The sequence below is a fragment of the Odocoileus virginianus genome, chromosome 33, assembly GCF_023699985.2.
Source record: "Odocoileus virginianus isolate 20LAN1187 ecotype Illinois chromosome 33, Ovbor_1.2, whole genome shotgun sequence".
NCBI lineage: Eukaryota > Metazoa > Chordata > Mammalia > Artiodactyla > Cervidae > Odocoileus > Odocoileus virginianus.
The window spans coordinates 3684010-3708726 of NC_069706.1; the positions used below are offsets into that span (position 1 = coordinate 3684010).

A 24717-nucleotide genomic window follows, 5' to 3' on the forward strand; every position below is an offset into this window, starting at 1 on the left:
GGAGTTGGCCGTCCAGTGATGTAAGACTCTGCTGAACGGGGATTCCGAAGGAGGCGACGGCTTCAGTAATCGCGCCGCTGCCCAAGCAGGAGAACACTACCGAAGAGGCGCAGCGGGGCCGTTTTCGTCACTGTCGGGGCCGGGAAGAGAGGCGGAGGCCGAAGCCGCAGCTGCGGAGATAAATATTGGGAGGTGGACGGGGTGGGGGCTGGGGAAACGAGCTGAAGAATTGGTGGGAGGAGGCGCGATAGTAGGGTTTCCTGTTTCCGAACTTTAGAATTTAAAAGCCCCACCCGAGTGGACGGCGGCGTCCAGTTGTCATAACAACCCGCGGTCCGGCGGCGGGAGGGGCCGGGGGCGGGGGCGGTAGGAGGGGGCGGGGCGGGGCGTCGGGCGGGGCTGACGGTCTGCAGCCAAGAAACGGACGTGGAGGCGCGGTCAGGATTCTGCCGGACTGGGGCTGCTGCTTCGGGTAGTCTTCGGCAGTCCGTTCGGTGAGCGACGCGCCTCAACCCAGCGTTCAGGACCCTTCACGGTCTGGTCCGTTTTCACCACAAACTCCAGCAACTGAAAGCTTCTTCCCCCAACACGTTGGGTACTTTTCACTCCTCTAAGCTCTTAGGTGCTCTTGCCGCAGCCTGTAGTGCCTTTTCCTCCTCTGTTACCTTGTCCTCCTGGAGAACTTGAGAGTCTCTGGTTGTCCCCTTCAACCAGATGATTCTGTTGCCCTCTGATCTGCCCTGCAGCGGAGAACATCCTGTGATGTATATACCAGATCTGCCCTGCTGTTCCCAGATCAGGGTACACCAAGCTCCTGCCCCACTCCTGTGAGCACAGAAAAAGCAAAAAGCCCCCATTCACCTCGCCTGCTGCTTCCCTTGTTGGGAGCGAGGGCTGGGGCAGGAGTGTTCTCTTCCTATTTTATAGTGACAGAGGCCTTTGAGGCTGCAAGTACTCTCAAGATGCCGGCTCCGAAGTGCCATCACCCCACATTTCTAAGCCTCCTTGACCCCTGAAGAGGGTCTGTTAAGACTCTGGGATACAAAAGGGATGTGTTGGCCAACTGCCTGATAAATTTGAGTGTCAACTCCAAAGAAAGTATTCTGGGGTCTCCAGGATGTCTATTCTGTTCCTTTGTAAGGGGGCAGTAAAAAGTAGTGGCTTGAAATCCCCTCTGACTTTGATACAAATTCTGTCTGTAGATAATAATAATAATATCTATGTTATATTGGACATATATAGTTTACATAGTATATTTATGTATCATATATCTATCATATATCTATACATTATATCTATGTATCATTCTGTACATCATATCCATATACCCACATATCAAGTACATATATATCAATACATGTATCTATATATTATTGTAAAATATCACCATATCCATACATCTGTGGCTCCATGGCTCTATCCTGCATTGTGCGCGGACACACACACACACACACACACACACAGTACACAGCACAGTGCCTGGCACTCAGTAACAGGAACCTGCCAACTAGAAGGAAGATGGGGTATGTGGTCCCCCAATCTCTTTTCAACCCCCAAGGCAAGGGATGGTATATGCTTTGAAAAGTCAGCACCCTGAGCTCTCAACCCTTGTCTCTGGGACCTTCTCTCTTTACTCCATGTCCTTTGCAAGGCTCCTTGGATGATGGTACGCTGAGCGGCATCCCATGGCATCTCATGATGAAGATCGGCGGCCCTCACTGCCCAGCCCCTGGGACGCCATCCTAGAGGCCGTCAAGGATCAGCTCCCGTCTCTGGATTCGGATTCCTCCTTGGTAAGCAAGCACCTTCCTACATCTTCCTAGGCCCCCACTGCACTTTCCTCCTGTGACAGACACGATGCTGACCAGAGAGCTCAGTGTCATGTAAGTGAAATACCAAGCTGTCACCTCACTACACTGTTCATTCCGTGCCAGGCATTAACTGGGCTTAGCGGGTGGCAGGTAACCCAGAACTGGGAGCCCTGGATCTCACCTCCACCAGGTGGTGCTGCTGAGCCCATTTCTAAATCAAAGCCTCTGAAATCCGTGTCAGCGAGGCCCTTTGAAAGAGAACTGGTCTCCCCAGACAGTCAGAGAGTCAGAGGGCCGGGGACAGGGCAGGTGGGTGGAAGACGAGGCCCTCCTGGCTCTGCCTCCGGGCCGTTTAACCCAAAGCCTTCTCATCTGTCCACAGTCAGACCGTGAGGATGAGGAGCTGTTCATCTTCCAGCGAAATCAAACCGCCCTGATTCCAGACTTGTCAGAGGAACTGGCCGACGACCCTGCTGAGGCCTGGGTCACTTCCTCTGGGTGTCCTCCTGAGGTCTGTTAAATGCAGGCTCCAGGGGTCCACGGACCTGGGACCCTTCAGTCAGAATAGGGTGTGGGTGCTCCTGGCCCTCACTGGCTCTAAAGCACTGTGGCTCTAAAGAGGTTAACGCCCCCGGTCTAGCATCACCCAGGCCTTTCTCCTGGTACAGCCCAAGGAGTTCAGACACCAAACATCTACTGGCCTTGTGCACATTATGCTCCCAGGAGCCCAGAACACTTAGAGCTGGGGGCAGGGACTTGATTTTCTATCTGATTGTACCCCTTTGACCCCTCACCACACACACACAGTCCTGAGTGCAAGCACTGACCCAGGGTCATCATATGGAGCCAGGGCATGTCCACACCAGAAGTCACCCACACCCCCAGCCAGGCCTAGAAATACATCTGAAATAACTCTAAACAGGAAAACTGCCAAGGCTGCCAAGCTCCCTGGTTAGTTCAGTTGGAACTATGTCTACTTCACTTAATTTTGTGTTTTTTCCATTTCTACAATTACCTCGGCAGTTACTCTTCCAGACAATGATGGTTTAACCTGGGATGGAAAAGCCTGTACCAGCTCATGGGGGTTGAGGCTATGGGCTCCGTCTGGAGACAAAGGGCCTGGGTGTTGTCTTTTCCACCTCTAACCACTTGCACCTGTGCACACTGGCCAAAAGGGTGGAACAACCCAAGTGTCCATCAACAGACAAAATGGATAAACAATAAACAACAGACAATATGGATACAATGGAGTGTATCCATACAACAGAATAGTATTCATCCATGAAAAGGAATGCAGTCCTGACACACAACACAACATGGGTGAACCTTGGAAACACGAAGCCAAGTGGAAGGACACCCAAGACAAATATTGTGTGATTCCACTCCGATGAAATATCTAGAGCAGGCAAACCTATAGCGACAGGAAGTAGATGAGCATTCACCAGGGGCTGGAGGAGGGAAGGTACAGGGTTTCTGTTCCAGGTGATGGCAGATTTTATGCTCCTTGCACATCTTACCACACAACCCCCTCCCCCCACCAGGGATGTTTGGATGCTGCTAACCAGGGACATCTGTTTCCTGTGTAGCCAGCTGTGGTGCCTGTAGAATCCGCTGTGGAGCCCTGGGGCAAGTGGAAGGCATGGCCCCGGCCCCAGGAGTCGGCCCCTCTGGAAGGAAGGGCCCCCGGCAAGAGTAACTCTCTTCTCAGGATGTCTGCAGAGATCCCCCCACAGCAGGATGATGATGCGGGCGGGACCCTCAACACCAGTGGGTCACAGAGTCCTCGCCAGGGGCCTCAGGGAGAGGCCACCTGCTCCCCTCAGGAAGCAGGCCTGCAGACAGAGCCCCCAGGCGCGGCCTCACGGGCCCAGGAAGGCTCAGACGCTGCCAACCGCAGAGCGCTGCGGAGGGAGAGGAGGAAGATGATCGAGAAAGACATCCTCCACAAAGTCACTTGGGACGGCCAGGACCCAGCTTGCTCTGACGCGAGCCGAGGGAAGGAAAAGGCCTGTGATGCTGTGGAGGTGCCTTCAGAGGAGCCCCCGGGGCATCTGCCCATGCTTTCCCTCCAGGTAGGCATGCCCCCAGCCCAGGCTTCCTCGAGGTGTTGGTCCTCCCCACTACGTCTGTCTTAGTTTCTTTGGGCTGTGATAACAAAAGTCCCATAGACTTGGGCAGGGGCCTTAAACAACAGAAACTAACTTTTCACAGTCTGAAATCTGGAAGTCCAAGGTCTAAGGCTCCATCACATTTGGTGTCTAGTTGAGAGCATGCTTCCTGGTTCATTTGGAACGATGCGGGAGGGCTCTAACCCCATTCATGAGGGCTCCCCTGCCGTGACCTCATCACCTTCAAATACCATCACACTGGGGATTAGGAGTTCAACACATGGATTTCGGAGGGACACAGAGATTCAGCCCATAGCAGTGACCTCAGGCCCACGGCACCAGGCCTACCATCAGGCAGGCAAGTCCTACCTGCCAGACAGACAGTCCTCAGAGTTACAGTGAATAGGGAGGAGCACGTAGTCCCCAGCTTTCTTAAAACAGAAAGAAAAAAGAAAACTAATCCCAAGCATCATCGTGAAGACACAGAAGATAGAGCAGACCATGAGGAAGCAGTACCTGGAAACGTTCAAGCCCTCGTTCTCATACACGCAGTGAGCTCCCATTAATGCTGTCATTTAGATCATCCACGAGAGCCAGCACGATGACAAAGCCGGTTCAGAGATCATGAGAAACTGGGGTTTTGTTCAACAGGGGAGTGGGGAATGTGGAGATTAAATTGCTACACTAAATACAGTAGCTCAATGGGGCAACAGAACCAGTACCTTTGGGCTTAGCTGCTCCAGTGGAGGGAAAAGAAAACCCTTGCATTTCTCAGTTTCACAAAGTTGTCAAACAGGTGAGCCCTGGTCAGTTACGCACACCAGCCCTCCCCGAGAAAGATGGGCTCATTAGAAGATGTCCCCATATGACATAGAAACATCACAAAATTATCTTTGTTGCCTTATTTGACAGATTTTCGTAACAACCTAGAGAAAACTGGCATCGAGGTGTACCCAGAGGTCACTTGCACCAATTCCATCCTGTCAATTCCATTCTTTCCTCAAACCCCGGTGGGAGGCGCTCAAGGCCTTAACAGGACACACTAATTCCCGATGAACATCTCTGTGCCCACTGCATCACCGCCCCCACAGCCCTCTTCCAAGCCCTCCAATCTCAACAGCTGCTGTGTTTCTTAAAGAGCAAAATGTTCTAACCTCCCAACATTCTAAACCTGCCTGAACCTAAATAGTTTTAAAGTGACACTGAGCTTCCTCCAAGCCAGACAATGTCTCTGTGCCAGAAATAGAAGTATTGCCCCAAAAAAGGCATAGGAAAGGGGGTGGCAAGAAAGGCGGACTCCACCCACCTTCACGGGGGTGGTTCATTCTGCAAAGCCTATGTGTGGGGTGGGTGAACCGGGGTGGGTGAGTGAGCCGCCTCATCTCAACCCTGGTTTCTGCCCCAGCCATCCCGGGACAGCCTCTGTGGATCCAGAATTCCTGTCCCTGGGACCCTGAGGCAGCCTCATCATCACTGCTCTAATTATTTCAGGAACTTGAAGAGTGGGATTTGGATCAAGTCCTTCTGAGTCTGACTGGGCAAGAAGAGGACCAGGGCAATGGTGCTCCTCGAGCTGCGTGGTGGGCTGCTGACCGCCTCCAGGACCAAGGTTTGACCTTGAGCACCAGGGGTGGGGTGGGGGCGAGTACAGCTCCCAAAGTGGCTCATTCCAGGGCTTCCCAGTGAAATGGGGGGCAGGCTGGGCAGGGTCACCTCAGCAGCTTGCCACACCCTCTGTGCTGTTCAGCCCTCGCCTTCCCACACACACAGGACGTAAGACTTCATCCATCCATCCATCCTTTCATTCATCCAACTCACCCATTCATCCCCCCGCTACATATGTGACTGCCTTTTCCTTCCTCTCCACCTCCTCAGACCTTCCTCTTTCCTTCTGGAAGCCAAGTAATCTTGCATTTTGTGCCCCCTTCAGCCAGCTCCTAAACAGAATCCTGCTTCCACGGCCTCTGTTTACAAACAAGTTCAGTTCAGTTCAGTCGCTCAGTCGTGTCCAACTCTTTGCGACCCCATGAATCACAGCACGCCAGACCTCCCTGTCCATCACCAACTCCCGGAGTTTACTCAAACTCATGCCCATCGAGTCGGTGATGCCATCCAGCATTTCTCATCCTCTGTCGTCTCCTTCTCCTCCTGCCCCCAATCCCTCCCAGCATGAGGGTCTTTTTCCAATGAGTCAACTCTTCGCACAAGGTGGCCAAAGTATTGGAGTTTCAACTTCAGCATCAGTCCTTCCAATGAACACCCAGGACTTATCTCCTTTAGGATGGACTGGTTGGATCTTCTTGCAGTCCGAGGGACTCTCAAGAGTCTTCTCCAACACCACAGTTCAAAAGCATCAATTCTTCGGTGCTCAGCTTTCTGCACAGTCCAACTCTCACATCCATACATGACCACTGGAAAAACCATAGCCTTGACCAGACGGATCTTTGTTGGTAAAATAATGTCTCTGCTTTTTAACATGCTATCTAGGTTGGTCATAACCTTCCTTCAAAGGAGTAAGCGTCTTTTAATTTCATGGCTGCAGTCACCATCTGCAGTGATCTTGGAGCCCAAAAAAATAAAGTCTGACACTGTTTCTACTGTCTCCCCATCTATTTCCCATGAGGTGATGGGACCAGATGCCATGATCTTAGTTTTCTGAATGTTAAGCTTTAAGCCAACTTTTTCACTCTCCTCTTTCACTTTCATCAAGAGGCTTTTCAGTTCCTCTTCACTCTCTGCCATAAGGGTGGTGTCATCTGCATATCTGAGGTTATTGATATTTCTCCCGGCAATCTTGATTCCAGTTTGTGCTTCTTCCAGCCCAGCGTTTCTCATGATGTACTCTGCATATAAGTTAAATAAGCAGGGTGACAATATACAGCCTTGATGTACTCCTTTTCCTATTTGGAACCAGTCTGTTGTTCCATGTCCAGTTCTAACTGTTGCTTCCTGACCTGCATACAGGTTTCTCAAGAGGCAGGTCAGGTGGTGTGGTATGCCCATCTCTTTTTTTTTTTTTTTTTTTAAATTTTTATTAGTTGGAGGCTAATTACTTTACATCATTACAGTAGTTTTTGTTATACATTGATATGAATTAGCCATGGATTTACATGTATTCCCCATCCCAGTCCCCCCTCCCACCTCCCTCTCCACCCGATCCCTCTGGGTCTTCCCAGTGCACCAGGCCCGAGCACTTGTCTCATGTACCCAACCTGAGCTGGTTATCCGTTTCACCCTAGATAATACACATGTTTCAATGCTGTTCTCCTGAAACATCCCACCCTCGCCTTCTCCCAGAGTCCACAAGTCTGTTCCATACATCTGAGTCTCTTTTTCTGTTTTGCATATAGGGTTATCGTTACCATCTTTCTAAAGTCCATATATATGTGTTAGTATACTGTAATGCTCTTTATCTTTCTGGCTTACTTCGCTCTGTATAATGGGCTCCAGTTTCATCCATCTCATTAGAACTGATTCAAATGAATTCTTTTTAATGGCTGAGTAATATTCCATGGTGTATATGTACCACAGCTTCCTCATCCATTCGTCTGCTGATGGGCATCTGGGTTGCTTCCATGTCCTGGCTATTATAAACAGTGCTGCGATGAACATTGGGGTGCATGTGGCTCTTTCAGATCTGGTTTCCTTGGTGTGTATGCCCAGAAGTGGGATTGCTGGGTCATATGGCAGTTCTATTTCCAGCTTTTTAAGAAATCTCCACACTGTTTTCCATAGTGGCTGTACTAATTTGCATTCCCACCAACAGTGTAAGAGGGTTCCCTTTTCTCCACACCCTCTCCAGCATTTATTGCTTGTAGACTTTTGGATAGCAGCCATCCTGACTGGCGTGTAATGGTACCTCATTGTGGTTTTGATTTGCATTTCTCTGATAATGAGTGATGTTGAGCATCTTTTCATGTGTTTGTTAGCCATCTGTATGTCTTCCTTGGAGAAATGTCTGTTGAGTTCTTTGGCCCATTTTTGGATTGGGTCATTTATTTTTCTGGAGTTGAGCTGGAGGAGTTGCTTGTATATTTTTGAGATTAACCCTTTGTCTGTTGCTTCGTTTGCTATTATTTTCTCCCAATCTGAGGGGTATGCCCATCTCTTTAAGAATTTTCCACAGTTTATTGTGATCCACACAGTTGAAGGCTTTGGCATAGTCAATAAAGCAGAAATAGATGTTTTTCTGGAACTGTCTTGCTTTTTTGATGATCCAGCGGATGTTGGCAATTTGATCTCTGGTTCCTCTGCCTTTTCTAAAACCAGCTTGAACATCTGGAAGTTCTCGGTTCACATATTGCTAAAGCCTGGCTTGGAGAATTTTGAGCATTACTTTACTAGCGTGTGAGATGAGTGCAATTGTGCAGTAGTTTGAGCACTCTTTGGGATTGCCTTTCTTAGGGATTGGAATGAAAACTGACCTTTTCCAGTCCTGTGGCCACTGCTGAGTTTTCCAAATTTGCTGGCATATTGAATGCAACACTTTCACAGCATCATCTTTCAGGACTTGAAATAGCTCAACTGGAATTCCATCACCTCCACTAGCTTTGTTTCTAGTGATGCTTTCTAAGGCCCACTTGACTTCACATTCCAGGATGTCTGGCTCTAGGTGAGTGATCACATCATTGTGGTTATCTGGCTCGTGAAGATCTTTTCTGTACAGTTCTTCTGTGTATTCTTGCCACTTCTTCTTAATATTTGCTGCTTCTGTTAGGTCCACACCATTTCTGTCCTTTATCGAACCCATCTTTGCCTGAAATGTTCCCTTGATATCTCTAATTTTCTTGAAGAGATCTCTAGTCTTTCCCATTCTGTTGTTTTCCTCTATTTCTTTGCATTGACCGCTGAGGAAGGCTTTCCTATCTCTCCTGGCTATTCTTTGGAACTCTGCATTCAAATGGGAATATCTTTCCTTTTCTCCTTTGCTTTTTGCTTCTCTTCTTTTCACGTCTATTTGTTAAGGCCTCCTCAGACAACCATTTTGCCTTTTTGCATTTCCTTTCCATAGGGATGGTCTTGATCCCTGTCTCCTGTACAATGTCACGAACCTCTGTCCATAGTTCATCAGGCACTCTGTCTATCAGATCTAGTCCCTTAAATCTATTTCTCACTTCCACTGTATAGTCATAAGGGATTCGATTTAGGTCATACCTGAATGGTCTAGTGGTTTTCCCTACTTTCTTCAGTTTAAGTCTGAATTTGGCAATAAGGAGTTCATGATCTGAGCCACAGTCAGCTCCTGGTCTTGTTTTTGCTGACTGTATAGAGCTTCTCCATCTTTGGCTGCTAAGAATATAATTAATCTGATTTCAGTGTTGACCATCTGGTGATGTCCATGTGTAGAGTCTTGTGCTGTTGGAAGAGGGTGTTTGCTATGACCAGTGCGTTCTCATGGCAAAACTCTATTAGCCTTTGCCCTGCTTCATTCTGTACTCCAAGGCCAAATTTGCCTGTTACTCCAGGTGTTTCTTGACTTCCTACTTTTGCATTCCAGTCCCCTATAATGAAAAGGACATCTTTTTTGGGTGTTAGTTCTAAAAGGTCTTGTAGGTCTTCATAGAACCGTTCAACTTCAGTTTCTTCAGCGTCACTGGTTGGGGCATAGACTTGGATTACTGTGATATTGAATGGTTTGCCTTGGAAAGGAACAGAGATCATTCTGTCATTTTTGAGATTGCATCCAAGTGCTGCATTTCGGACTCTCTTGTTTACTATGATGGCTACTCCATTTCTTCTAAGGGATTCCTGCCCACAGTAGTAGATATAATGGTCATCTGAGTTAAATTCACTCATTCCAGTCCATTTTAGTTCGCTGATTCCTAGAATGCCGACATTCACTCTTGCCATCTCCTGTTTGACCACTTCCAGTTTGCCTTGATTCATGGACCTAACATTCCAGGTTCCTATGCAATATTGCTCTTTACAGCATCGGACCTTGCTTTTATCACCAGTCCCATCCACAACTGGGTATTGTTTTTGCTTTGGCTCCATCCCTTCATTCTTTCTGGAGTTATTTCTCCACTGATCTCCAGTAGCATGTTGGGCACCTACCTACCCGGGGAGTTCCTCTTTCAGTATCCTATCATTTTGCCTTTTCATATTGTTCATGGGGTTCTCAAGGCAAGAATACTGAAGTGGTTTGCCATTCCCTTCTCCAGTGGACCACGTTCTGTCAGACCCAACCCATCTTGGGTGGCCCCACACGGCATGGCTTAGTTTCATTGAGTTAGACACGACAGTGGTCCCGTGATCAGATTGGCTAGTTTTCTGTAATTATGGTTTTAATGTGTCTGCCCTCTGATGCCCTCTCTCAACACCTACCATCTTACTTGGGTTTCTTTTACCTCGGTCGTGCGGTGTCTCTTCACGACTGCTCCAGCAAAGCGCAGCCGCTGCCCCTTACCTTGGAGGAGGGGTATCTTCTCACGGCTGCCCCTCCTGATGCAAGGTTGTTGCTGAATGATAAGACGCTGGGATTCTTGGCCTCCAGAGGAGACGAATTCACTCCGGGGCCAGAGACGAGGCTGGATTGCTCAGGGCTTTTGTGTAATAAAGTTTATTAAAGTATAAAGGAGATAGAGAAAGCTTCTGACATAGGCATCAGAAGGGGGCAGAAAGAGTACCCCCCCTTCTAGTCTTCAGCTGTATGTTATATAGTCACTCGCAGTCTGTTAATGAAAAGAAAGGAATGTCTTAAAATTTAGAATGGCACCAGATAATTCATCCCCAGCCATAAACGATTGACTTGAATCTTTACCAAACAAATAGTTTCGTTTACATAGATTAAGAGAACAATATCTGAGTAAGTAGGTTGGGCCATTTGGAGGAACCAACTTGAAGACAGAGTCTGGGGTACATTAACATAGCTTAAGACAAATATTTCCATAAGAAAAAATGTATTGGTTAACTCAAGGTTTTGAGAATAGTTAGCTTCAGGTGAAACCAGGCGTCATGGCAACACAGCATTTTAAGAGAAACCTCCTTTTAAATTTGTATAGAGAAGGAAAAAAAATATCACTAGTTTGTTTCCTCCTGCCTCCTAAGAGAGAGAAAAATGTCTGACTCTTGCAGCCTATTTCCTCCATTTGGAGATCCCTGGCCGTCCTGCCTGTTACCCGCTCATTCCCCTCTTTTCTTTTAGGAGAATTATGTTGCCTAGGGAAAAGGGGCATCGTTCTCACTCCATAACTGCTTCTGAGCTGACAAGGGGCATTGTCCCTAAATTGGTGAGGCAACATATTCTCCTAATCCTCATACTGAGGATGTCTTATTCCGGGGCTCCAAATAATAGTTGGAAGAAGCTGCATAGGTAGCAGGAGTTCGAGCAACTCTTTGTAACTTAAAAGCTTGCAGGCGACTAGAAACAAATCCAACTATACAGTTACAGATGACGGGAGCAAACAGCAAAAACAAAACAACCAGAATTATTATAATTAAGATATTTTTCCACCATGAGGAACTAGTTAACGATTCCCAAAGTGAGGCAATTGAGATTTCAGGAGTATCCATGGCCCAAATCATCTTGTTCATATGGTCAGTGAAGTGAGAGACATTCGTGCTCATGTCAGGTATGTATGTGCAGCACTGGGTATGAATGATGGCACAAGTCCCTCCTTGCGCAGCTGTCAGAATGTCTAAAGCCAACCTGTTCTGTAAAACCACCTTTCTAATTTGTGCTTGTTCAACATTAAGAGCTGAAATAGCTTTTTTAGAATCTAGTAATGCCTGCTGAGTAAAATTAGTCAAAGCATCCACTCGTAGCATAACATCTGTAGTTCCCAAAGAGGGGACAAATATTGCCGCCAAATAATCATACCAGTGAAATATAGACCTTGTCCACTGAGTTTTAATGTGGGGTAAATTAGCAGGCTTTTCTGGAAGCTCTGAAAATATAAAGCCGTGAGTAAAAGCTAGACCCAGGGTGCATCTCCCTATCCAACCAGGGGGAGGCCATGTCCGTAGGTAAGAGTCACATATCCAATAAGTCCCATTTGGAGCAGGCCAGCGTGACTGAGATAGCCAGTCCCAATTAGTGCCTGGCCAGACAAAGGAAGGTCCTGAACTGGGGTTGGAAAACACGGGAATGATTATGTTACATATTTCCTGAGACAAAAATCCCACTTTTTTCCAATCATTGTAATTAAGTTGTTGGCTAACTTCGGGGGATGGCTCTGTTTGTTCCCAGCATATAGGGGCAGTAGATATTAGACGTCCTTTTTCAGGAGTTAGCCATATAACCTCATCCCATATTTGATAAATGTCAGGTAAAAAACCATCAGATCTAGACCTATTTGTCTTATGTGCAGCAAAATAGTCATTAAACTGAGACAATGTATAATTAAAATTAAAAGTCAGGTTATGTCCATAGTTCAAGTACAAAGTGTCGCACCAGTTCATTCTGGGGTTGTTAGATGTCATCAGATGAAGAAAAGGCATCACATGTGATTGTTGTCGAAGGTATTCGCAGACTTGGAGAAAGTCTTTTCCTTGAAGTGGAGATGTCCACCATGGGAAGCCTTTTACTGATGAAGAGGGGAGAGTTCCGCAGACTGAGCAGTTAGACCTGATTGTGGAATGCAGCGTAGGAGTGAGCCCAGGACAGGAAGGCATTGTCTTGAGGATCAAACTGCAGACTCAGGATTTCTGGAGTCAGCAGAAGTAGGTTCACATAGATTGTCAGGCCCATCTGAAAAGTATCAAAGTCAGAGCATAGAAAGTAAAGAAATAAAATGACATCACTTAATTCTGGTCAGGGTGCCACCTCTTGACTCTCAATTCCTGATACTTTGACAGCTGTAGGAGAAGAAAGAATGACCTGGTAAGGGCCTTCCCAGAGGGGCTCGGGGGATGGGCCCCCAGATCTCAATGTTTTTATGAGGACCTCGATTCCTGGCTCAAATAGAGGTTTGCTGGATTCAGAGGCTGGGTCAGGAGTCGTCTCCCGGAGTTCTGTTAATGCCTGTTGAAAAGCTGAGAGCTGAGTTACATAATTAGTTAACTCCAAGTCTTCAGGGTCTATAATAATGTTTGTGCGTAAGAAAGGCCTTCCATAAATACATTCAAAGGGGGACAGTCCCTCCTTTTGGGGGGCAGTTTGAGCCCTCATTAAAGCTACGGGTAGGACTTTAATCCAGTTGTCCTGCGTTTCTTGAGTTAATTTGCGCAGAAGTCTTTTGATAATGTCATTAGCTTTTTCACCCTTTCCTGAGGATTGGGATCTCCAGGAACAGTGTAAGTGATACTCTATTCCTAGAGCTTTAGACACCACCTGGGTTACAGCAGCTTTAAAGGCGGAGCCATTGTCACTCTGGCAGCCCAAACCTGGGGATAATTTCAGGGATTAAAATCTTTATAATCTCCTTATCTTGTTCACTATGACAGGGGAAAGCCTCAATCCATCCAGTAAAAGTATCCACCCAAACTTGTAAACAAGAATATCCATTAGCTTTTGGCATATGAGTAAAGTCAATTTCCCAGTCCTCTCCAGGATACTTTCCACTTCATTGTAATCCAGATTTTGCTAGCTTTTCAGTCTTTGGGTTATTTTTCTGACAAACCTCACACCTTTTGATAATGTTCTTTAAAGTTTTCATTACATTTTTACCTTCAAACAAGCAAGAAGACATCTGGTAAGTACTTTTTGCACCCAAATGCAAACTCTGGTGTAAATCCTTAAGACTTTTCCACTGAGCATTTTCAGGAAATATTAATCGGCTATCCTCGGACTGTAACCATCCTTTATCAGTAGTCTCTGCTCCTCTTTTCTCATATCTTTCTAATTCTTCCTCAGTATATTGTGGTTTTTCCTGTTCCACAGGACCTGTCCAAATCAAAGGCGTCTGTAGGGAGAGGGTTTCGTAAAGTGCTGCTTTTTTGGCTTGAGAGTCAGCTAACAGTACCGGCGGCTACTTTACTCCCATCCCTGCTGTGCCCTTTGCAATGCATAACCGCTACTTTTTTAGGACAATATATAGCATTTAAAAGTCTCTCGATCTCTCTGAAATGCTTAGGGTCTCCTGTTGCTGTTTTAAACTGCCTTTCTTTCCATATCGTATCATGAGCATGCAAAGTCAAATAAGCATATTTAGAATCAGTGGAGATATTTACCTGCTGTCCTTTGTTTAACTCTAGAGCTCGGGTCAGAGCCACAAGCTCCGCTAACTGAGCACTGGTTCCTTGGGGGAGAGATTTTGCTTCTAAAACCTGTTCAGCAGTCACCACGGCATAACCTGCTTTACACTTTCCATCCCGAACAAAAGAACTGCCATCTGTAAATATTTCCATGTCAGGATTGTCTAATGGGGTATCCATTAGATCCTCCCGAGCTGCATAGTTTAAAGTTAGAAATTGGGAACAATCGTGATCAGGTGTTTCATTTTCCTTCTCAGGAAGGAAAGTAGCAGGATTTAAATTTCCACAAACTTTAAGCTTAGTTACTGGTCCTTCTAACAACAATGACTGATATTTAAGAAGTCTACTGTCTGACTGATATTTAAGAAGTCTACTGTCTGTCACCCAAATATTAACCTTAAAATTTAAGATTCCACTCACATCATGAGAAGTCAGTACAGTAAGGTTTTGTCCATTAATTATTTTTAAAGCTTCAGGTGCTAATAAAGCCGTGGCCCCAATTACTTTTAAACAGTGGGGCCACCCACGAGCAATTACATCTAATTCTTTGCTTAGATAAGCAATAGGTTGCTGGTGAGGCCCTCGGGGTTGTGTCAAAACTCCCAAGGCCAGACCTTTTCTTTCAGTGACAAACAAGTTAAATTCTGACCCTGTGGGCAAACTCAAAGCGGGAGCTTGCAGGAGAGCAGTCTGAAGAACCTTAAAAGCCTTTTGAGTATCTGGAGACCCAATCAGTTTGTTAGTTTGGGCCTGCTGAGTTTCAGCTATAAGTTTATATAAAGGCCGGGCAAGTTCCCCGTAGCCCAGAATCCAAATATGACAGTAGCCTGTGATTCCCCAAAATCCTCTCAATTGTCTTAAAGTCATAGGTAGGGGATGGTTTAGGATAGGTTTAATTCTCTCAGGGCCTATGGCCCTAGTCCCTTCTGATATGATTAGGCCCAGATATCTAACAGATTGTTGACAAAGCTGAGCCTTCTCTCTTGATGCCTTGTAACTGCAGCCTGCCAGAAAGTTTAAGAAATCTTCTGAGGTTCGTGAACAAGCTTCTTCTGTCTCAGCACAGAGCAAAATATCATCTACATATTGTAACACTACCGCTTCAGAGCTGTTAAAGTTTTGTAGATCCCGTGACAAACTTTGCCCAAATAAGTGAAAACTGTCACGAAATCCCTGGGCAAAACTGTCCAGGTTAACTGAGAAGCTGGCTGCGTGGGGTCTTCAAAGGCAAATAGAAATTGACTTTCCTCCGCCAAAGACACTGAATAGAAGGCATCTTTTAAATCAATTACTGAGAAATATTTGGCTCGTTCAGGAATTTCAGACAATAGAGTGTAAGGATTAGGCACCACAGCGTGTAAAGAAACCACAGCCTCATTTATTATTCGTGAATCTTGAACTAATCTCCATTTACCATCTGATTTCTTTATACCCAGAATAGGAGTGTTGCATGGACTGTTACCGGGAACTAATAGTCCCTGCTCCTTTAAATTCTCAATGATGGGTTTTAACCCTTCCTTAACCTCAGGTTTCAGTGGATACTGCTTCTTGTGTGGAAACAAGTGCGGGTCTTTGAGCTTGACAATTACAGGAATAGCATTTTGTGCTCGACCCACAGATTTTCCATCAGCCCATACTCTAGGACTCACATTTTGTTCAACTAAAGGGAGAGAAAGGGAGGGCTCCATATTCATGAAAACAGAGGCATGGACCTTGCTCAGTATATCCCTCCCCAAAAGGGGTGAGGGTGATTCTGGCACGATCAGAAACTCGTGTGAAAATAGCACAGAATGCTAGTTGCAAGATAGAGAATAACTGAAATAATACCTTTTGGCTCGTCCAGACAGTCTCATTACAGAAGCAGATCAGGAAGAAAGTGGGCCAGGGGCTTCAGTAGGCACGGAGTAAGTTGCCCCAGTATCTAAAAGGAAATTGACGGATTGGCCTCCCACTGTTATCAATACCCCGGGTTCCTCAGGTGTAATTAGGATGGGAGCTTGTGTGGGGACCCCCAGGCACCTTCAGTCCTGGTGGTCTTGAGAGTCAGACCCCTGAGACCTATGCCTCTGCGGGCAGTCTCTCCTCCAGTGTGGTCCTTTGCAGACCGGACATGGAGCCGGGGGCTGCTTAGATGCCTGAGGGCAATCCCGCTTGAGATGCCTCTCCTTTCCACAGTAATAGCAAGCCCATCCCTTTTCACCTGGGTCCCTCTGGGCATTTTTCTCAGGCTGTTTAAGAACGGTTTTCATAGCCATTGAGAGGGCTTCCACCTTTTCCTTTGTCTTTCTCTGCCTTTCTTTTCCTCATATTCCCTTCCATAATAGACTGTCTGAGCCAGTTGTAACAGATTATCTAAAGACTGATTTGGTCCATACGCCCGTTTTGATAACTTACGGCGAATATCTGGAGCCGACTGAGTGAGAAATCTATCCTTTAAGATCACTTTCCCCTCTTCACTTTCGGGATCAATCTCAGTGAATCTGTGAAGGGCTTCTCTCAGTCTGTCTAGGAATTTACCAGGAGCTTCCTTCTCCTCCTGTTCTATGTCTGCCAGTTTGCCGTAGTTTAAAGGCTTAGAACGCGCCTGCCTGAGTCCTTCAAGAATACATCTGACAAAATGACTCTGATCCCATCTTCCTTTAGCAGTGTTATAGTCCCAGTCTGATTCCCAGTGGGTACCGCGGCCATGCAGTATCACATAGGAAGACCAGGTGTGTCTTCTTTAAGCCCTGGGGATCAAATCTATCCCAGTTTTTCAGGATACAGTTCAAAGGAGTGAGGCTGGAATTGTTAGCTCCCATCTGTAAGAGAGAAAAAAAGCGACCAGCGCCATTTTTTCTACCGGAGGCATCCCTCCCTGCTTTAGATGGGGGTGTAGACAGACTTTACACCAAAAGCTTTTCCTTCCTGGTCGGACTTATTCTGTCCCTTACCGACGCAGGCGTCACACTCGTCCCTCCTGAGTTCTACCGCCGAGACGGGGTGGGGATGCACCAGGGGTAGACCTGATGGCATCCCTGACTGACGTCCAGCCCTGCACCTCGCTTGCCTCTGATGCCACCCGGGGTGCAATCAGAGTAACTGTCCGGAATGCTTCCCAAGCTAAGACCTCTGGGGGACACATTCGTCGCCTGAGTGCCTGTGCACGACCCTGAGTGTATTCCTGGCCGCAATAAGACCTGCACGAACTTTAAACTGAGATGCTCCTTCCAAGCATCACCACACCATTATAAGAGCCTCCTCTGGTCCACTAAGAGCCAGTGTTACCAAAGGAAAAAAAAAAAACCATTGTAGTTCCTGTCTGAGTAACCTTTAATCTCAGAGATGCTCTTGGAGCTAGAGCTCCATCTAGCTTCCAAACTTTCGATGCCTAGAGAGACTAGACGCTTCCTGACTACCAATCCTGACCTAGGCCACCTAGTACACAGTAGCAACATAGATTACAAGTCCCTTGAAAGCCTATGATCCGATAGATTAGGTTAGGACTTTTAGTTTCCAAGGAGTTATGAAATGGTCAAAGAGACCGAAAAGTTTGACCGAGAAAGGAGAGTTCGGTCCACATGCTTGGCCCATTTCTGGTCGGTTCTCGAAGGAGACATTGGGTGCCTCCTGGCATTGGTAGGTCAGTATAAACCCCCGACAGGTTTCTGCCTTAAGCCCTATGAGGTCACCACGGAACCGCAGAGCAGGGCTCCTCACTTACTTCTCACAAGGTGTGTCATTCATTCACACAAGCACACCATAGAGTTAGTAAAGTACAGTGGAAAACGTGTTCACTAGAGAACAAAGAACTAGAGCTCCAAGCATCCTTACCTTGTCCTGAAGGATCCCGGATGAGCCCCCAAGATGAAAGGTTGTTGCTGAACGATTAGACGCGGGATTCTTGGCCTCCAGAGGAGACAATTCAATTTGGGGCCAGAGACGAGGCTTGATTGCTTAGAGCTTTTGTGTAATAAAGTTGTATTAAAGTATAAAGGAGATAGAGAAAGCTTCTGACATAGGCATCAGAAGGGGGCAGAAAGAGTACCCCCCCATCTAGTCTTCAGCTGTGTATTATATAGTCACTCGCAGTCTGTTAATGAAAAGAATGTCTTAAAATTTAGAATGGCACCAGATAACTCATCCCCAGCCATAAACGATTGACTTGAATCTTTACCAAACAAATAGTTTCGTTTACATAGATTAGGGGAACAATATCTGAGTAAGTAGGTTGGGCCATTTGGTGGAACCAACTTGAAGACAGAGTCTGGGGTACATTAACATAGCTTAAGACAAATATTTCCATAAGAAAAAATGTATTGGTTAACTCAAGGTTTTGAGAATAGTTAGCTTCAGGTGAAACCAGGTGTCATGGCAACACAGCATTTTAAGAGAAACCTCCTTTTAAATTTGTATAGAGAAGAAAAAAAAAATATCACTAGTTTGTTTCCTCCTGCCGCTTAAGAGAGAAAAATGTCTGACTCTTGCAGCCTATTTCCTCCATTTGGAGATCCCTGGCCTTCCTGCCTGTTACCCTCTCACTGACCTTGAACGTGGAGTAGCTCCTCTCAGCCCTCCTGCGCCAGGCAGCAGCGGCTCCTTGGAGGTGGGGTTGCTCCTCTCGGCCGCCGCCCCTGACCTCGGACGTGGGGAAACTCCTCGCGGCTGCCGCTCCTACGCTGTCGCAGCCTAGCGCTCTCGGTCGCTACCTCTGACCTTGGGCAAAGGGTAGCTCCTCACCGCCACGCTTCTGCGCCGTCCTTCACAGCTGGCGTGCTTCTGCAACAAAGCCAGGGCTACCTCCTTCACTGGGCTTGTGGTCTGGCTCTGGGCGGTTTTCTAAAAGAGTTTCCCATAAAAGCGAGTGGAGGCCAGCCTGAGGCAAAGAAGGTGCAATCTCCAGCCCCTGGTTCCAGAGCAAAGGCTGCTTTTAAGAAGGGTTTTGTTTGTAATTTAACCCCTTAGAGCAGGGTATGGAGAAACTCACCCTGCTACAAGTGGGGCAGGGTTGAGGGACTTAGTGGCTGCCCCCTTGGGCGGCAGTGCAGCGGAATCTGCCATCCATTTGTTTGTGTGCTGTGTGCTCAGCCTCAGCCGCGTCTTCCTCTCTGCAGCCCCATGGACTGTAGCCCACCAGGCTCTTCTGTCCATGGGATTTCCCAGGCAAGAATACTAGAGTCGGTTTCCACTATGCTCCAGGGGATCTTCTTGATCCAGGGATCTCCTGCATTGGCAGGTGGATTCTTTACCACTCGGGCCATCTGGGAATGCCCCGTTCTTCATTTAAAGGCACACAAGCCTTTAACTAAAGCTATTCCACTTCTACAATCTATCATCACACATCTGTCTTAACACGGAAGGATATAAAGTACATTCAGTGAAAAAAAGTTTATAGAGGGGGACTTAACTAGTGGTTCAGAGGTTAAGAATCCACGCTTGCACTGCATGCGGGCATGGGTTCCATCTTTGGTCAGGGAACTAAGATCCCACATCCCGCCTAGTGAGGCCAAAGAAAAAAAGCGACCTATAGACGATGATCCTATTGCTATTTTTAAAAAAAAAAAACTTAAGATTTTTCTTGGATGTGGGCTGGCTTTATAGAATTTGTTACAATTTTGTTTCTGTTTGGGGTTTGTTTGCATTTTTTATTTATGTTTTTGTTTTTTTGGCAAGGAGGCATGTGGGATCTTAGCTTCCTGACCAGGGATTGAACCTGTACCCCTGCATTGGAAGGCTAACTACTGCACCACCAGGGAAGCTCCCCCTGTTGCTATTTTCTTAGAAAAGGAAAAAACACATATGTGTTAACCATGGTTCCCCTCTGACAAGTGAGACAGGAGCCAGGGAGTGGACGACCTTGTGAACAGGTGTTCACACCTGCTTCCCAGAGTGCACACAGCTCCCTGCTTGGGAAAGAAGGGGCCCCTAACCCTGCTGAGCTGGAGGGGGCCACACTAAGGTTGTGAGCTGCAGAGGGTGGGCTGGGCCCCTGGCACTTCTCTGCGCATAAGCCCAGCACCTCCACCCGAGGAGCCCTGAGGCTCAGGCTGCAGTGGGTCAAAGCGGGGGCTGTGTCCCCACCAAGCTGCCTTTCCCCTCCCCGCAGACCACACCACACCCAACACCCAGGACCGGCTCATGGAACGCCTCAGCCTCCTGTGCTCCAGGCAGTCCAGAGCCGCCGCCTCTGCTCGGAGAGCGCCTGCTGACATGCCCCGGGAAGCCCGGCCCCGGGAAGCTGGAAGCAGGTGGGCCTCGTTGACCCCTGGCCCCGTCCTTCCTAGTAGTGGCTTCTCTCAGCATTTATGGTGCCTTGATTTAAGGGCAGGGCACCTGATATGTATCTCTCTTCATCTCAAGAACATGATCAGGTGTCAGTATTACTATTACCCCCCATTTTACAGATGGGGAAACAGGCTGAGAGGTTGACTTGCCTAGGACATAAGTGGCAGAGCTGGGATTCAGGCCCCAAAGCACCTACTCTTTCCCACCCCATGGGAATCCTCCCTAGGGGAGGACCCTCTCCCTCTGGCCACTGTTGATTGGGCCAGCCTCAAGCATGTCCCCAGCCAGGTCAGCTGGGGGGCAGGGTGGGCAGAAGTGGGGACAGGGCCCTGGGGTCCCTTGAGGACCAGCTGCATCCCAACTTCCGACACTCTGGTTGTCCCACCCTTTTTAGAAGTCTGAGAGCCAGGAATTCCCTTTCTTGTCTGAGCTAGCTGAAGCGGGCTTCTGTCCCTGACAACCCATGTGTCTGGTAGAAAGGACTTTGCACTGTCCAGTCAGTAGCCACTGGCTACACATGGCTAGTGCAGCTGAGGAACGGGATTTCTGCTTTATATTAGCTTAAATGCAAGTTTAAATAGCTTTCGGCAAGTGTCTACCATACTGGAAAGTGCAGATACAGAACGTCTAAGCGCCACGCAGAGTTCCACTGGACAGCGCTGGCCTGAATCCTGAGGACTGCTCTCAGGACCTGCCTCAGGGTCCTGTACGGGGGCCCCCAGCCCAGCACAGGCAGGTCACGGTGACCACCGGGAAGTGACTCAGCTACCCCCACCCCCAGATGTGCTTCCAGGGAGCTGGGCTTCCAGGCACTGGCACAGGACGTGCGGCTGAGGAACCCGGTGGAGCCTCCCACCATATTCATTGACCTGCGGCCGACAAAGACATCGGACCAGAGACCCTTGGACAGGTACGGGAAGCTCAGACTGCCCTGCGGCGGGCCTGCTGCTTCGGGAAGAAGAGGACTTGGACAGCAGGTCCTCGGGGCTCCACTCACTTGAGAAGTGCTTTCACCCAGGAACTGAGTCTGGCCCATAATCCCATGGGGCCCCAGCCACAGGCCCTCCCTGCAGGGAGGTGGGAAGCTGGGGCGGGGGGCTTGCTTAGCCGAGGCTGGGGTACCCGGCCCTGGCCGCACCCCTCCACCACCTGCAGGAAGCTCACTGGCCCTGTGGCTTTGGCCGGCTGCCCATCCTCCTGTCTTGGATCACATGGGAGCCCTGGGTGCTTCAAGTCCCTGGTGGGAGCCACGCCGGGCCAGAGTAGACAGGACATGTCCAGAGGAACCCACCTCTTGTCTGCCCGCAGCTCCAGCTCCTACTCCAGCTCCTCTGACAGCGAGGAGGCGGAAGAAGAGACAGCAGCTCAGAGAGACCCGCAGGGCCCAGCCAGGCTATGGTAACCGCAAGGGGCGCCCCTCACCGTCATAGGCAGGGATGCTCACCTGGTCCCAGCTTGTGTTTTTAATTGCTGCTCTCAGCATCTTGCACTCACAGGGCTGGCACAGGAGGGTGTGGGCTGCTCTGGGAGGCTGGCAGGGTAGCCCAGCCTGCCCTACTCCCCTCCAGACAACCCCCAGGATGCCTTAGCTTGATCTCAAGAAGGGGTTACATTTTCTTTCTGAAAAATGGCTCCGCAAATTGACTTGCTCCCTGCCAGTGATGGCAACAGAGGTGAAGAGATATTGCAGGGATGGGACTATGTGATGGTTAATGGCCGGAGAGGAAAGGCTCAGGTCAGCTAAGTGAAATGTCAGATTCAGGGAAGGCTTGGGTTTCTGAGGCGCGGGGGCCACCCCAGGGCCGCAGGGTGAATTTGCACTAGATGCTCTGGAAGTCCCTGTCGCTTTTGGACTTCCAGACCTTGCAGATTCTGCCCTCTGGGAACATCAGAGTCTACTGCAGCTTTCCTCCCACGTGGTGTGTGGCTGGACATCCCAGGAACAAAAAGGGGAGACGCACCGGGGTTGAGAAGTGTCCTCCCAGAGGCCTTTAGCCTGCTGATGTGCTCTGTGACTCGGTGTGGGCCGGGAGGCCGCAGTCCTGATTTCTTTAGTATCCTGAGAACCAGGCACGCGTTCCAGAGGCGCCCTGGCTTCCCTCTGCTGGCGTCCTGTTTCGGGCACAGTACCCCAGGATTGTGGCCCAGCACTGGGAGGCGGGCTCCACTCGGTGCTGATGGAGGGCACTGTGTCATAGGGACTGCACGGGGAAGAGTCGGCTCCTACAGCAGCTCAGGGCATCTCGGGAGGCGGCGGCGCGGCCTCAGCTGCCCGCTGGCGAGAGGCCTGTCAGTCAGAAGGCTCAGGCCCCTGGATTTCCGGCTGGGTCCAGCCCTGGGGTGAAGCAGCACGGAACGCTCTGGGCCGAGAGGGGCACACAGACCAGACCCGCAGGGGTAAGTCCCAGCGACAGCCCCGGAGGCCTGGTGCCTCCTCGGGGTCAACCGTAGATGCCTCAGGTCTGAGGAGGTGAGCTGGTGATCTGACTTGCCTTTGACACCAACACCAAGGCACTGGGGGTCCCCTCACTCTCCTGCTCCCATCTGCAGCACAGGGACCCCCCAACTGGGGCTCTGCTGCAGCCTTCTGCTGGAATTCAGTCAGAACATCTTCACGCGCTGACAGCGAGGACGCAGTGCAGACCTGTACATACAGCATGACACGTCACCTGGCCCCACAGCCTCCAGAAAGGGGCCAGGCGGAAACACCACGGAGACAACAGATTTGTTCTGACAGTGGGACTAGGGGCTTTCTCAGCTTTTTCCATTTCTGCATTTTTTTTTCCTCTTTAATGTGCATCTATTGATTTCCATCATACAAGTGTTGTTTTTTTTTTTTCTTGTAACTACAAAACTAAAGTAAAACTTCTTTAAAGAATTTCAGGGCTGAAAAGGTCTTGAAAAACTTAGCTTGATTTTCTGTGTCCTTGATGTTTGCTGTTTTGAACAAACCACGACACACACACACACAGACAACACACAACACACACCACACACACACAATGTTTGGATGGAAGGGTGAACTGAAATTTGCTCTTTTTTCCTTAACCAAGACACAAAGGCGGCGTGTATATAATCATGTTCTAGGGTCCTTCCAAAGTAAAGGTGGGTTGACTTTTAAATACAGAATATGAATGTTCTGACGCTGGAAACTGTCCCATGGACAGTGGAGCCAGGCCTGCCCGTGTGGACAACCAGCAAGAGCTGAGGCGGCTCTGCCGTCTCCCTCACCGATCCTTTCCTAGCACTACTGCCAACCTCCACCAATTTTCAGTCCTTTCGTTGGTTCTTGGCCCAGCTGCTCCCAACAGGCCCTACTCTGCGACAACTCTGTTCTGACTCCAACTTGTTTTCAAGGTCTCAGCGCCCCTCCGCCCTGTCTGCCCCATGGGAAGAGTAGAGCGGTTGGCTTGAACCCCCTGTGCCAAGGGTTCAGGCAGCCCGGCACGGCCCTTGGCCTCTGGGCATGTGTTCCAGCGTTCAGCTGGGGTCACCACTGGCTGCCAGGCCCTGAGGGTGGGTGAGGGCCTCCTCCCCACCCAGCCCCCTGCAAAATACGGCAGGCCCTGCCCAGCCACAGGCAGCCAAGATCAGGGCCACAGACTCCACTTGATCTTGCCACGGGGGCCTCGCCGGCAGCCCCCATTCTCGACAACAAGGAGCGTTTTCACTACAAGCCAGATGTGAGCTGGCTTCCAAGGCCACACAAGGCCCTGTGGAGCCTGTTCTGCAGGGACTGGAGCCAGACTACCATCACCAGGGACCCCCAGGCCCTCTCCTCACTGTGGAGGCCCCCGCCCTCCACTCCAGGGCACACACAGCATGGTCAGAGCTCAGGCCCTGGGCACACAGCCTCCTCTAGTCACTAGCTCTCAAGAGCAAAATCTATTGGGGTGGGGGTGGGGGGGTGGTGGAGGCAGAAGGCCAGACCGTGCAGCAAGCAGAATCTTGGTTCCCCAACGAAGGATCAAACCTGTGCCCCCTGCATTGAAAGCATGCAGTCTTAATCACTAGACTTCCAGGGAAGTCCTGCAATGGCTATTTTTAAAATTCCATTTCCCCTACTCTCTCTACCCTTTTTAACGGCAGTTAAGTTCACTCAAGATGTTTCCCCAACAGTGACAGAAAACAAAATCTTTGTCCCAAGTTCAACTCTGCTAACTGTTGAAGCAGCAGGCCAGGAGGGTGAGGGTTGAGAGCGGGTCCTGCCCCTTGGACAAGGTGCTTCAAACTCTCAGACCTCAGTTTCCATTGAGAATGGGAGAACGTGAAGTCCTGTTACAGGACAGGGAGACTGTCAGGGAACAGGCACTGGATTCACCCAGCTCTCAGGCCTGGCAGAGGGCAGCTACATCCAGCAGCAGATGGGATGTGAGAAGTGAGTCTGTGAGGGGCAGGTG

General features: G+C 48.9%; 1 protein-coding gene across 4 annotated transcripts; it reads left to right on the forward strand.

Moving 5' to 3' along the window:
- The first annotated feature begins 1 nt into the window (after position 1).
- DNAAF8 (dynein axonemal assembly factor 8) lies at positions 2 to 23232 on the forward strand. 4 transcript variants are annotated; one of them, XM_070460784.1, is made up of 10 exons: positions 2 to 192; positions 1652 to 1793; positions 2194 to 2322; positions 3398 to 3883; positions 5411 to 5528; positions 20139 to 20280; positions 21099 to 21227; positions 21626 to 21715; positions 22516 to 22714; positions 22868 to 23232. In XM_070460784.1, exons 2-10 carry the CDS (start codon positions 1686 to 1688, stop codon positions 22976 to 22978), a joined length of 1512 nt encoding a protein of 503 aa, XP_070316885.1. In that variant the 5' UTR covers positions 2 to 192; positions 1652 to 1685; the 3' UTR covers positions 22979 to 23232. The 4 variants fall into 4 exon arrangements, with proteins under 4 accessions (XP_070316885.1, XP_020770986.2, XP_020770985.2 ...); XM_020915327.2 differs by lacking the exon at positions 2 to 192 and adding an exon at positions 383 to 595; XM_020915326.2 differs by lacking the exon at positions 2 to 192 and adding an exon at positions 383 to 494.
- Positions 23233 to 24717: the final 1485 nt, after the last annotated feature.

Excerpts from the sequence above, each read along its gene's own strand:
- DNAAF8 (XM_070460784.1), top strand. The coding sequence starts at position 1,686 with ATGGCATCTCATGATGAAGATCGGCGGCCCTCACTGCCCAGCCCCTGG. Across the intron at positions 3,884-5,410 it reads TGCCCATGCTTTCCCTCCAG|GAACTTGAAGAGTGGGATTT; the intron begins GTAGGCATGCCC and ends TAATTATTTCAG. Across the intron at positions 20,281-21,098 it reads CCCCGGGAAGCTGGAAGCAG|ATGTGCTTCCAGGGAGCTGG; the intron begins GTGGGCCTCGTT and ends CCCCACCCCCAG.